The 13937-nt window shown below is 37.9% G+C and overlaps 1 protein-coding gene across 4 annotated transcripts; it reads left to right on the top strand.

Moving 5' to 3' along the window:
* The first annotated feature begins 302 nt into the window (after positions 1-302).
* LOC134850929 (leucine-rich repeat and calponin homology domain-containing protein 1-like) lies at positions 303-12634 on the top strand. 4 transcript variants are annotated; one of them, XM_063866746.1, is made up of 14 exons: positions 303-530; positions 1158-1355; positions 1536-1680; positions 1749-1878; positions 2111-2216; positions 2909-3194; positions 3450-3701; positions 3993-4286; positions 4458-4734; positions 5048-5668; positions 6066-6132; positions 6310-6635; positions 11009-11152; positions 11801-12634. In XM_063866746.1, the coding sequence occupies exons 1-14, from the start codon at positions 386-388 to the stop codon at positions 11981-11983; spliced, it is 3174 nt and encodes a 1057-aa protein (XP_063722816.1). In that variant the 5' UTR covers positions 303-385; the 3' UTR covers positions 11984-12634. The 4 variants fall into 4 exon arrangements, with proteins under 4 accessions (XP_063722816.1, XP_063722817.1, XP_063722819.1 ...); XM_063866747.1 differs by lacking the exon at positions 11801-12634 and adding an exon at positions 10344-10359 and having other exon boundaries at positions 11009-11105; XM_063866749.1 differs by lacking the exon at positions 5048-5668.
* The last annotated feature ends 1303 nt before the right edge of the window (positions 12635-13937 follow it).

Raw genomic sequence — 13937 nt, 5'->3', positions numbered from 1 at the left:
TGTATCTATGATGCAGGCATCCATGTTCTGCCAGGCTCTTTGGCGTTTGGCTTGGAATGGACGAATGAGCATGGGCGGATCTACGATTTTCTCGTGGGGAATTTTTCAAAAAATTATCGAAATTTTTGTCAACTGCTCTTAAGACAAAATTTTCTGCGTCACAGGCAAAAAGGCAGGTCATAAATTCCGTTTTTGGGCCTTTGTTGGAAACTTTTTGAGGAAAAAAAAATGCGTTTCTGGGCGCGCGTTTCCGGTCAAAATTTTCTTGTTACACCAGTTTTATTGTTACAATTTTCAGAAAAGTTATGATGAGGAAAAGTGAGATGTGTGTAGATACCAATGTGATCAAATCGCGTGTCTATGCTGACTGACATGAGAAGAAATCATGGCCTTACTCGAAGACGGACCCCGGTTGCCATCGCTGGGCGCTGTACGACCCACCAATCTCTCTAACCCAGGCACTTCCCTTCTGTCTCCGCCTTTAACATCCTCAGCGTCCAATGTGCCGCATAGCACAAGCACAATACAAGGTTAGAATAGTTTCACTTCAGTACTCCTAGGATATCGGTTGTATTGATAAAGGCAGTAGAAACTTGTGATTGGATTAAGCTCCCAATTAGCAAGTGGATCAAATCAGAATGTAGGCTTTTTTCAGGTTAACTGTTCTGTTTAATGTACTGTCCTGGTCTATGGCATAGCTGCTAAGTAGGACCTTAAAATACTAGAATAACAACAAAGATTAGAATGGGTATTGCAATCAGTTGCTAACGTTGTTCACAGAATGGTCAAAATTACAAATGGTGAATTTATGTTCAGGTCATAAAAAATTCAAATTTCTTTGCGTCTCCGTCATACTTGGTCTGGAGGTAACGAATGCGCCTGGGACGGCAAAGGTCTGGGTCCGAATCTGACTGGACTTGTTTTTTTTCTTCTAGGAAATAACCGTTTCAAAAAAATTATCGGCATATTTGTCTATTTGTCTGCTTATGTTTTATTTCGAATGAGTGGCAGTATTTATGTACTTAGATTAAAATCTGAGCAAAGTTCTGAGAGTATTGAGCGTCATCGTTGGGTCAAAATCATCTTGAAACTTTTTTGGGTGATTCATTGTTTTTGTTTGTTCTTGCGAATTGTGACTTCTCCTCTGTGTTGAACAGGTTACGGGATGAGGTTGGGCCACGGGCAGCAGGGTACATTGTCCTCCTCTGCGCCTCTAGTGATGATCCCGATTAACAAGAAGATCTCAGAGGCAGAGGACTCTTCGGTGCTCGCTCTCGCCAACAGGTCTCTCTCCGCTGTGCCAAATGAAGTCTACTTCGCTGCTGGTGACAAACTCAGCGATACTAGATTTGTCGGTAAGTGCGATGAGTCATCTTTACCTTTGCGATTAGCAAGGCTATTGAAATCGTTTAGACTTTTTCCGTGAAAAATTTTGCTAACATAATGGCGGAAATTGAAAATGCTCAAATGGCAATTGCATTGTTTACATTGTATGCTGTACCCAATTTTTTGCTGCGAACATGATGCTGTTTCAGACATATCAAAAAATTGTCTCTCCGAACTGGGCGATGGGCTCTGTAAACTTATGTCTCTGAACGGACTCAACTGCGAAAAGAACTCTATTCGTAGTATTTCGCCTTTCGTCTCTAACCTAGTGCACCTTCAATTTCTCAATCTTAGGTAAGTTTCGATCTAATAAATGTTTTGTATAATGAAACTTAATCAATAAGCTGATTATTCTGTTTCAGCTGTAATCTTTTGACTGAATTGCCAGAGGCCTTATCCAGAATTTCGAGACTGAAGATTTTAATTTTATGCAGCAATAATATTGCGTCAGTGACGCCACATATCGCTAGACTGACTCACCTCGAGAAACTGGTTAGTGTTTTTTTTATATTTCTTTTGCGAGCAAATACAAAATCTCCCTCGTGGAAGATATACGATTGAGATGACTTCTCGAACTTCAGAATAAAGCTTGAGTTGCAGAGCGAATCTTAAATTGTAGAGCGGAGCAATGACACCTGTGATTGCCTGGATTACTTTTCGGAAACATTTTTCTATAAAAATCCAATAAATCTATTTGAACTGTTGAACATGTGGGTTTGTTTAGGATGTGAGTCACAACGAGATCACCACTCTGCCAGATGAGATCTGCAGACTGAGTGCTCTCAGGTGTCTCAATCTCAGACAGAATGCATTGAGAACTCTGCCGGAAGGTACGATTTTTGGAAAATTCAAATAAAATAGGGCTGTAGAAACATGTTAGAGGTGTTTACCTACACTTTAACTCTTTTGTATTAATGAACGAGATGAAGACAAATATTAAGGCCGTCTTGTTTTTCTTGATTTTTAAAGAAAAGTCTTAATAGTTGTTCACGCTCAAATTTGATTATTGGTGGTTTGACTTCTGATTTTTAATTTCAATTGATATTAATTTGCTAAAAGGAAGCCAAGTTACGCTCTTCAATACCGAAAGTTCAAATGTCGAGAAAACGAGATTGTCTTTGAGTTTCAAAAGTTGATTTTTGTTATAAGAATTTCCAGTAGAAAAATATTTATTCGTCCAAGTTTTTTGAATTGGATTAATTGAGATGAAATATTTGTTTCTTCACGTTTTTTTAAAAGTCGGCCTTTTTGCCATCTTATTGAATCGAGTGAATTGACATTTTTCAGCTTTCTGTTGGCTCTGTTTATTTGAAAACAACCTGTTTCTACCCCCACGCCGTTTTTTTATTTTGGCGAAGCGTTTTTGAGTAACTTCATTCAAGCTCCTAACTTTCTTTCATTCAAGCTCCTGAGCTCCTTTTTAATAGGCCCTATTATCGTAATTTGTTTAACCCGTATGTTTACAACCGCAGTTTTCTAAGTATATTTTTTGAAATATAGTCTCCAGACAATTGTGTTTCAGAATTGGGTAAGCTGGAACTGCACACACTGGACATATCTGTAAACAGATTGCGACATCTACCCCTGTCCTTGACTCGCATGCGAGTGTGTCTGAAGGAACTATCCGTTCACGACAACCCTCTAGACTCACCCCCTTTACATATCGCGAGGAGAGGCAGGACACACGTGCTAAACTATCTCTCCAAACAGGAGGTCACTGAAAGAGTCAAATTGGGACTGCTCATGCATCCGAACACTACTAACAGTAGTGCCAACCCTAACAACACACAGCCTTCATTCAATTTCGGGTTAGTGAAAGATGGATTTGAATTATCCTACTGAAAAATCAAGTTAGGAAATTATCTATCTCAGCGAAACACTCAAATCGAAACTGGCTAGATTACATATGGAAGAAGACACAAAGAAATCCAAATTTATGTCTATCACCAATGGGTGCTTTGAACGAATCCTGGTAGTTCTCAGTTTTGTTTAAAAGATTCGTTTTTGGTAAATGGTGATTTTGCTTTAATTTTATTTTAAGTTAGTATGTGTTGCGTTTGTAGTGCTTCGCATGGGGGCTTCAGTGCAAATGGCGCAAAAAACTCGAGTCGTGACTCTGGCTACCAGACGAGTGAGAGTGAGGGCAGCTTAGTGCGCAATGCATGGGCCAGCAGATCATTTCCATCCCAAGGCCACGTCACGAAGACTACCAGGTCAAACAGTCTCAGCAACGGACCCCCGAGCTCTAATCAACTGACAGCTGCTGTTGTTCATGCGAACAATGCAGCCAGCAACTTGAAGACAGAAGTTCCGAGGTTTGTTTAGGTTGAGCTTATGAAAAATTATAAGCGATTTTTCAAGAGCTATTTCAGAAGTTAATTAATGATATCGAAATTAGAGTAAGGTCGCTCGGTATGAAGCGCAAAAGTTTTAGAATTTGATAATTGGATAAAGTTTTCTGTTTCGAGATTTTAACTGGGAGATATTGGGAAAAGTGTCATCTATCTCAGATGAGGGTATGCTATGTTTAATTGAGTCTTTCATATTAAGAGAAAGCTCATTTGCTGTGTCATTTGCAAATAGATAGAACCATAGATCTGTTTCAGGAAGTACAGTGCGGTTGATTGCCAAGTTTTACAACACAGCCAGGCAACCCGTATCAAATCTACAGAACGGTCAAATAGCTTTGAAAGTGCTCAAATTCATTCCAAACACAAGGTGGACCATTCCACGACACAAAATACCCAACATCCGATTATATCCAAAGATAATGTATCGCGCAGGGTATCGATGCCCTCTCCTGCTTCAAATCACAAGGCGATCAACAGATCCTCGCATGACAGTGTAGATTCCACTTCTTCGACGTTGACAGATGCCAGCAATGAAAATTCACCTGTGCGGTAGGGTTCTATTTTGACCGTGAATTAGTTAGTTTTTTCTGACTGAAAGGCTATTATTTCGGTTTGTTTCAAGTATTTGAGTATTGCATGTTTGAATACCTGCGCATATTAAAAATTGGGTAATTGATGCAGATCGTGCTTTGAACTTTGTCACAGAATAACTCGTTTTAGCCAAAATCCTCTGCACAAGAATCTGGTGACAGTGAATGGACATGGAGATGTGCGCAGTCGGAATGCACGAGACGAAATCAACTTGGCCGACTTCGAGAACTTTGATGACGACGATGACCAGGATGAGGGGGAAGAAGAGGCTATCTTGGCATCTATCAGAAGAAGATCGAATGCTCTCAGCTTCAGTGAAACGCCGGAAAACGGGACGCTTGATGCGAGGAAAACAGAACAGACTACTTGTGAAGCAGTTCCATACAATGAAGAAAGAAAATGTCCGGTGAGTGTTTGCGGTCGAAAATTTGAAACTTGCAGTTCACAATCTGTTATGAAAGACCATCTTTGTCTTCGAATGTTTGTCGGTAGAATTTTTAATTTTTTTTTTCATAATTTCAATTAGGGAAAGGACAAAATTTGAATACAGAAGCAATTTTAAAATTAGTAATTTTGCTTAAATTAGTATTAAACTATCGATTTATTTGCAATTAAAATGCTTGAAGTGATTTTCAATTTAACTGCTTTTCACTAACAACTGATACTTGACTGTAATCATATTAATCACCACAACTGCTTGTCTGCTTTGTCTTGTGTAGATTGTATTCGACTGTGACACATTAACCCTTCACTCCCCACCCCTTCAGTCTGATAACTCAATTGCGAACACCCCACCCACTAACTACAAAAGACAAACAGCTACTTCTTACAATTCTCCTTCTTCGTCTAAACACGAGGCTTATAACAGAACTCCACTCGGAAAACAACGAAGTGTGCCAGGGTGTATTCAACTACAACAACAACAAGGAACATACAGTGTACTACAGGGATACCTTGCAACTGCTAATACATTGAAACAGAACAACTCCTTTGTCGCTTCCTACTCCCAACATATCAGCAATAATGGCGGTCATCTCTCTCCTCACTACAATAACTCTAATAACAGTTATAACAACTACAATTCCTCCTCATCTTTGTCACGCGCAATCCCGCCCAAACCAGCCCCGAAACCAAGCCAAGCTGCAGTGGCGAATGCACGTCGGTATCAATCACCAATGAGACCGAACAATATACAAAGCGTCGCAGTGCAAGTTCTCCCACCGAAGTTTCCGGTTAAGACAAGATCGACCTCGTGCGATCCGAAACGACTTTCAAGCCCAGCTTTTATGGCAGGAAGCAATGATTTTATCCAAGAATCGCATTGTGTTGTCACGCGAATTGTAAGTTCTTAAGCTTCAAACAGAACTCACCATCTTCATCTTAATTTCGAATGTGTTTATACTCCTGCTGATCGATGAATACCATCTATTCTGCGGCTCTTGCTCTTGCCAGAAATATTGCGTTAAAGCTTGTAAAAATAAAGCTTGTTAGGCCTGTTGATCGCATCGGATGCTTTTTGTTACCAGGAGAATCACTTGTAGCTATAGGAATAGAGTTCACTGTTTATATAGGGGCGGGCCGCTTGTTGTTTCCTATCGACCAGCTTTTCTAGATGTGTTCGATTGAATCGATGAATCAATGTTTACTGACTTGTTACTGTAATTTAACTGTTTTTCTCAAGCTTTGAGCAGATTTATTATGATCGTTTTGTTAAAATGATTCTTTTGTCTGTTTCAGATTGAAAACGAAAAAGATACTTGGACAAATCCAGCCAACCGCCTAAATGATCAGCAAACTAGATTAGGTAAATCACTTTGTCTGCAATAAATTTCCAGCATTAACAAACAGGCTGCAATTCTTCTAATGGATTCATACATTGCGTCAATACGTTTGAAGGCAAAGTGCTACCTTAGTCGAAAAATTGTTTTCATGAGCTAAAAATCTGTTTTAGAAGTGATAGAAAACTAACCTGTCTCTTTAGCTTGGCCTACTGCGAAACAAACTAATAAAAGTGATGCTCAAAATGGACTTAGCTGGCAGAGTCAAACATCATCAGTAGGTGTTCAAAGTGTGAAAACATCAGCATCTACCTTCACACCACAGACTGCAGTCATCTGTATTGAGGACACGGTGGAGCGTCACGAAAGCACCCTGAGTCCCTCCTCTAGTGACTCATCAATTTCCATATCATCTGACCCTTCCCGGTCCAGCTACGTGCCGGCATCAGCCGAGGCGGGAAAAATAACTGCACGCAGACAGGCACTCAATTTCAAAGATGAACGCCGCGCTTTGAAATCGCTCAAGCAGGTGGGCCATAATGTCCCCTCGAATGTACTGTATGTTTTAGTTAGCAATGATTTGCTCGACCAGCCATTCAAATAAAATTTATAAGCTGCGCTCACAAGTAGTTACCGAAAAGAAGGCCAGTTTATTCAAGCCCAAATCAGGAGATAGTATGAAATATTGAGTTAAAGAAATTAAATGGACAGAATCAGACTTAAACAGCTTTATTCGTCGAACCGCGTTTTTCATGAGCGCCAAGCTGCTTAATACGGTAAAATAATATCCAAAAGTTATCAAATTTGTCGGCCATTATTTCTATGACAACTGGTTGGAAAAAGATAAGTGGACCAGTTTCCTACTGAGCATTGGTCGAAGCCTAATTTAAAAACACCATTTTATTACGAGTTGAATTTTTATAACCCAACATGCATGACTTAGTGATTACTTTTGCGATAAGTAAGGGTATTGCAATCGGGTACTGGACTTTTTTCCCGTAAATAACTTAGTTTACAGGACTCATCTGAGCTCTTGGTGGTAACTTGATTGACTCATAATGAATTCAAATTTCTTAGTGTCTTCTGCACACTTAGCATGAAGGTCAAGAACACGCCTGGGACGGCAAAGGTCATAGGTTTGAATCTGATTAGGACCTGTCTTTTTTCAAACGGTAAATATTCCGGGTAAAAAAATCGACCTACCATTTGTCCACTTTTATTTAGAAGCGGGTATCGAATCCTGAACCTAATTTTTTATCTTGTTTTTTATTCAGCTCGCGTTTGCATTTTCTGCTTGCGTATTAAAAAAGAAACCTTTGATAGACCGGTTCCGTACCAAGCATAGGTTGAAACATAAGTTTCACGTTGCTGCATAGCAATTAAGCCTTGGTTTTTTAATAGTATCTGTTTTTTCCGCTTAATGAAAGGCTAAATTTAATTAGACTCTTACTGCAAGATGGGACTGGAGTCACATAGAATGCATTTTTCGAAGTTTTTTTTCTCAAAGTTAACCATCTCATGCATTTAAAGCTCTCGCTTGCAATATTTTTGCATGTGTTTGATACGTGCAGCTTCGACTTAGTAATTGCATGGCTTGAATATAAGACAAGAAATTAAAGTTTTTACGCGTGCAATTTAGTGTTAGCAGATAGGAATGCATACTTTTTTCAATATAGACAACTTTTAACAGACAATTAGTTTCGAATTTCTCATATACTTTGGCACACTTCTAGCGTTGCAAAATTTGTTCTAAATTCGTTCGCTTGAAACAGTTATTCGGTTGAAATTGTTTCGCTTTATTACACAAGCAAAGCTTGTGTTATAGTATGAACTCTCTTTTTAAAGCTAAGTCGACATTATTGTTGCGACAAAATGTGTTCCTTTTGAAAGTGTTTATTTTGATCAATAACCAGCTATGAAGTACAGCCAATGCTAAGGATATTACGCAGGCTGTTATATTACAAATAGCACTTTAGCTTCAAGGTATCGTGGATCTGTAGCGTAGAGTTAGGGAAGAAGACCCGCAACAAAATAATAGGATTCGAACCTGGGCAGGGTCGGATGTTTTTAATGAACTTTTTCGTATACTAGTTAAAATGCGTCCGCTCTATAAATTGAGGCATGTTAATTGGTATTTTTTTCGAATTGACTGCTGTTGCTAATGCGTGCGTCACTGAAGAATTTTTGTAGGCTCAAAGTTTTACTCAAGCAAAAACATGACCGATAACGGTACTGGGAAAAACTGAATGAGTAAAACTTAGAGTCTACAAAATTTCCACAGTGACGCACGCCAATTATGACGCATTAGCAGTACCAGCCAATTCGAGAAAAAAATTCAATTAACATGCATCAATTTATAGAGCGGATCCATTGTAACTAGTATACGAAAAAGTTCATTAAAAACATCCAAGTAGCGTTATCGGTCATGTTTTTGCTTGTGTATGCGAAGTGCAACTTCACCTTTGTGTTTTAAATCTTTATATTTAAACTTTTTCCATGACTAACTTTGTGTTCTGTTTAACTTGCATCTAAGCAAAAATTTTTGATTGAGCTACCCCTTGATAATTTTTTCGAATGCTTATGTAAACGCTGGATATTGTGGTTCTCGATATTTTTCGAATAATTTTTTTAGAGGCGTAGTTTTTTTAACCGACCTTGTGGCTTCCATCCCATTTTCTGTTCGCTAGCCTGCTAAGTTATATTATCTGGTATTGCAAGAGGTGCGAAGTTCGGCTTCGCCTCTGTGTAACAAGATAAGCTGCGTGACGTAGCTGAAATGAGGGGCAACTCGGTTGTGTTCCTAAGTCGAATCAAATTTTAAATTAAAATAAGTAAGTCATTTTGGTTTTGCCTATTTGTTGTTCATATTTTTACCTTCGCGGGAATCAACTTTCTCAATTTGAATTAAAAGCGGATGTAACACTATAAAGAAAGACTTTGTCTACATAGAGGCTTTCCAGTTTGGTTTCTATTATCACGAGGAAGGTTGTTGAAAGTTTTTTTCCTGAAACTTTTTCCTCCAAATTAAAGCCATGCAAGACAAATCGAGAGAAACTTATTAATATTTGGTAAATCTAATTTTTGTCCGACCTTTTAAAAAACGGTTTTCTCGAAGTAGTCTTTCGTCTTATTTTTTGACGGCTGCTAGTTGACGGTTTGTTAAAGTTTTAGCTACTCTGTTTTGTTGCAGTTGTGTTGCAGATTGATCGAGTTGATAAACGCTCTAGATTTCATGCTCATTCGTTTTTTTTTTCAGGATTTTTCAATCAAACGTTTTTATATGGAAAATGATGGAAAATGTTTTTATATATTTAAGTTAGCATTCTCGTTGCATTTTTGATCTGTCTATTGTATAGTTTAGGCTTTCTCACAATATCCAAAAAAACGGCATAGAGCCGTTTTTTTGGATATTTTAACTGATAGCTTGATATTTTCGCGTTACTTCGTATTTGCTGCGTCAGAAATTTGATTATTGGCTCAGATTCAACATTTAAAAGTGTAAAGCTCACGAAAAACGTTATCGACTTCTATTTCTGAAAATGGAATTTAATTTTCAGATTTCCCAGCGAAATAAATTGGTTGTTTGATTTCGATACAAGTCTTTATATCTACATAAATTACATCTTTGATAAATTGCCAATTTTAGCTAAAAGTTTTTCAGTTTTTCTCAACAATTTCAGTAGTTTGCTAGCAAGACGGGGCGGGGTGATGGACGGTTGATATGTAAAAGTCAGCAATTTTTTTTACTTGAAGGCTTGCTGTGTCATTGAATTCATCAATTCTTTGGGATTCAGTACCCACCGGGACTTAGTCGTTAAAAGTGCTCTTGGCAACAATAAGATTTGCTTGAGTTTCATAATAATTCGTGCTTATTCGAATGGCTAGATTGAGGTCTGCTAGCAGCTATTAACGCTTGCAGCTTCTCAAACGCCTGAATACTAAACAGTATAATGAGCTTCAGCCTTCTCTTTGTGCGATGTTTTCTTGTTAAATGAATTAGAAATGCTGTATTTTTCTCACTTTCCTGTTTTCACTGTCTACGTTCACATTTTGCCTTGTTTGCCTTGACTGTTTTCAATGTTGACTCCTGACGCTTTTCCTCCTGATGTGATGATCACACAGTTTGTTCTTGTTTTAGGCAGCATGGTAAGATATGTTACTAATACACTACTAGACTACTCCAATATCATCCCCTTATCTTGGTTAGACTTAGTAGATGCTTGTCATTTGATTTAAGCTGAAATGTAATTAAGGTAAGAGACAAGAAAAGAAATATTTCATCACCTTTATGGAAAATTGCTTTGTCTGTTGAAATGCTGTTGCTTTTATTGTAATCGTCCTCTGAGACTGGGAATGGAAAATTGTGGTCATTTTGTAATATTTAATCTGACAGCTTGTAGGGTATCGTCTAATAAAGCCTCACATGTCTCAATAAATGCTATTAAGCCTGAAAATTGGTTGTGGTTCCTTGAGGCACAGAAATGTGTTTGGCATGTAAGAATGAAAGTGTGTGGATGGTGACATGTGCTGAATCATAATAGATTAAAGAAAACAACGTGATATACTGAAGTCCTGTAGAAGAAAACAAAACAAAACAAAACAAAGATGAACGAAAGGTCACGCTCTTTTGCCAAATTGTCTGAAAGGCCAGTATAGAATTATGCATGCTGTTTCGTGAAGGTTTTGCCGAGCATAGCTTTATCGTTTGGCACCCATCTAGGGTCTAAGGTAGCGTCTGTCGAAATTTGGGAATCTAGTTACCAGAATTGCAAAATGAACTTGCTTCGCCAGCTTATTCAGTTTTTCTGGGCTAGGGTATTTTGAAATGGTACAAACAATAAGAATAAACGTAAGGATGAACTGTGAGAAATTATGTCTGCAATAGTTGATTGTTGTGTGTAGGTGTTAGAGAGTATTCTGGGAGTGAGATTGGAGAGTGATCTGCAGGATTCCCTCTCAGATGGAGTCCATCTCTGCAACTTCATTAACGCACTCGGCATACCTAATGCACAAGTACAAAACATCAGACAGCACCAAACTCAACAAGTAAGTCAGCTGATAACGAGTGAATGGTGAAATAACTGGGCAACTAGGAACTTCATGAAAGCGACAGCCCAGAAAGTTATTCCAGAAAGTTGTTGGCTCAGATATAGCCAATTTCACCCACTTTTTTTTTTCGTTTTGCTCGTGAAAACTCGGGTGAATGATTTTTTCACTCACTAAGTCATGGTTTCGTGTTATCCGAGTCGTGGTCCTTAATTGCTGAAGTATTCTGTGTTAGCTCAATGTGATCGTGTTTAGGCGATAGTTATCAGTTATTGCTTTCCTCTTCTTGTCTATTCCGAACATGAACTTGTGAGGCGCTTAAAGTATCTGAGATATTAGAAACCGAGATAGCTATAAAAATGCGCATCGGTTGTTTCTTAAGTATTCATTTCTTTGGAATCAGTATGTCTGATTAAAGCTTTCTGCGTGCACTCAGTGTGAATCAGTGTATTTATGTTATTGCATTTTTAAGTTGGATGAGAAGTATAAAAGCGATTAGATCTCAGGGTATTCGCTATCATGCAAAGAAGGTCCTCGATAGATCGTTCAGAGTTCTTAATGTTCGGTTTGTTCTAGTAGTGCTTTTGATTGCAATTTTTACTGTATTTCGGATATTGCTGCTAAAAGTTAAGTTAGTGTGCATTTAAGGGTCCTCTGCTGGTGAAGACGCGACTGCAGAATGCTATTCATTTCGTAGACGCATGTGTTGCCGCCGGTCTTCCCCAGAACAAGATCTGCTCCCCTTATGATATCGTGGAGAAGCGCAACTTCCCCTTAGTTTGTCGCACCATCGAGATGCTACTCCAAACCAGTCCCAATCCCCCGCCTTGATCCTTCAGCTTTGCCCTCTCACTCGCTCCTTACTCTCGAAGTGTTGTTGATTATACATGTGACAAGAGCCGCCAATGACTGTATGATCTAGAAAATTTGATTAAAAAAGAAAATTGATATTAATTATCAAAGTGCAATAGCGCCTAACTTCACTGTCTTTTTCTACTAGACCCATACAGTTGTTGTCGTGAAAATAGATAAACATTTGAACTTAGTGCTATCTTAGTGCTAACTGGTCAAGTAAAAACTACAATTAACCATGAGAATGGGAAAATGGTTATCTTGATTTCAAATTATTGCTGTAATTTGAAGTGCTATACTAGACTTCAAGTACCTGCAAAAATTAAGCGACAGAAAGAGATAATTAAATTTCTTTTTCGGTCGCTAACGAATTAATTTATTTTGATTCTTCAGGAGAGATATCAGTAACTGATTTATTATCACCAAAAGCACAATTCCGGAATTTCAATGATTAGAGTTGCTAGCTGCTAGTTAATTTTATTTTTGATCAAACGTATCACAGTTTATTTTTCCTTCAATACCTTCCTTTGCAAATGTTGCCGTCGTTTTTCATTTTAGTTCAATTTATTAGGTGTCAATGAACATAGTCAAGATGAAGGTAGTCTTGATACTCAAATTTGACTTTTCGAGGTTGGCAATCTTTTGTTTTTCAATTCAAATTTAATCGATTAATGGAATGAAGGCAGGTTCCGTTTTCAATTAACAAAAATGAACTCTCTGAAGATTTCATTTTCTTGCGTTCACTTGCAAATATACCATATTTGCTACATGAACCTTCTTTTCACCTTCTTTCTTCGAAACTCGAAATTCAACTATTTGTTTGGTCTTCTTGTTCATTGACACAGTTCTAGCTCTCTGTTGGTTTTGCTATTACAGCCATCTGATGATATGATCACCGATTATTAGAATTCAGCTAATAAATTATATTTATGAAATTCAATTTGGAATTTATAATTTTTTTTAAAAATAAATATTGTACTAGAAAATAGAGCGAGATACTTTTAACTACGAACTTTTGTAATTTTTGTGAAAGTAAGTGTATTGTAATCGCAAAGTAGTGTCTTGTAATCGGGAACTAGTGTCTTGTAATCGGAAAGAAGTGTCTTGTAATCTGTAACAAGACTTTTTCCTCGTAAACATTTTTTTTACAGGTAAGACATTTCGTGACACAGTAAGCAATTGTGAAGTTGCTTTGTTTGAGAGCCCTAGAAACATCTCGAATCCTTCTCAGTTGGCCTAGAGGTAGCGCATTTGCCTTTGCACCCTAAGGTCTGGTGTTCGAGGCCCAACAGGATCTTTTTTTCAGTATATGTGAAGTTGACAAAACAAATTTCCGTGAAAAATGAATTGCCGGACTTTCTTTTGTCTGCGTATCTTTTGTCGCCTTAGTTGTCAAATCAGGGAATCATATTGTGCTGTCAGCAATTAGATACAAGTGTTTTTTATTCACTCCTGTAATTTGTAAAATTAATAGCCCTGACGTAAATTTTCCTCGGCTCTCCTTTTTTTCTTTCCTTGGTTCTCTTGTTACTTACTTTTTTGTCGCTTCAAAGGCAAAAAAAAAATGTTTTTTTTTCTAAGCATTCAGGAAGTTTGTGTTGCAAGATTTTAAAATTAAAAAAATTAATTGATCGAAATTTCTTAGGACAACAATTTTCGATGAAATTGTTTCGTTTTTGGCTCAATGGGCGCCTGCCCATTTGCTGTCTATTAGCCGCTCGGTAAATACTGAAAGGTTTTTCGATTCTAGTGTTTGTTTTTCGCAAGCAAAAGATTTTTTCGATTTTGTTATTTGTCTCATTTTCTATTCGCTAGCTTGCATAGTTGCTCTTGCGTTGTATCGCAAGTGATGCAAAGCCAATTTGTATAGCCATTTTTCCGTCGTCCAACGTTTTGTCTTTTTCGAGGGTCTCTTAGGCACTGTAGCCATTCC

This window comes from Symsagittifera roscoffensis, chromosome 7 (genome assembly GCF_963678635.1).
Source record: "Symsagittifera roscoffensis chromosome 7, txSymRosc1.1, whole genome shotgun sequence".
Lineage (NCBI taxonomy): Eukaryota > Metazoa > Xenacoelomorpha > Acoela > Convolutidae > Symsagittifera > Symsagittifera roscoffensis.
The sequence above is the reverse complement of the archived record's forward strand: the minus strand, read 5'-3'. Positions and strand labels throughout refer to the sequence as shown.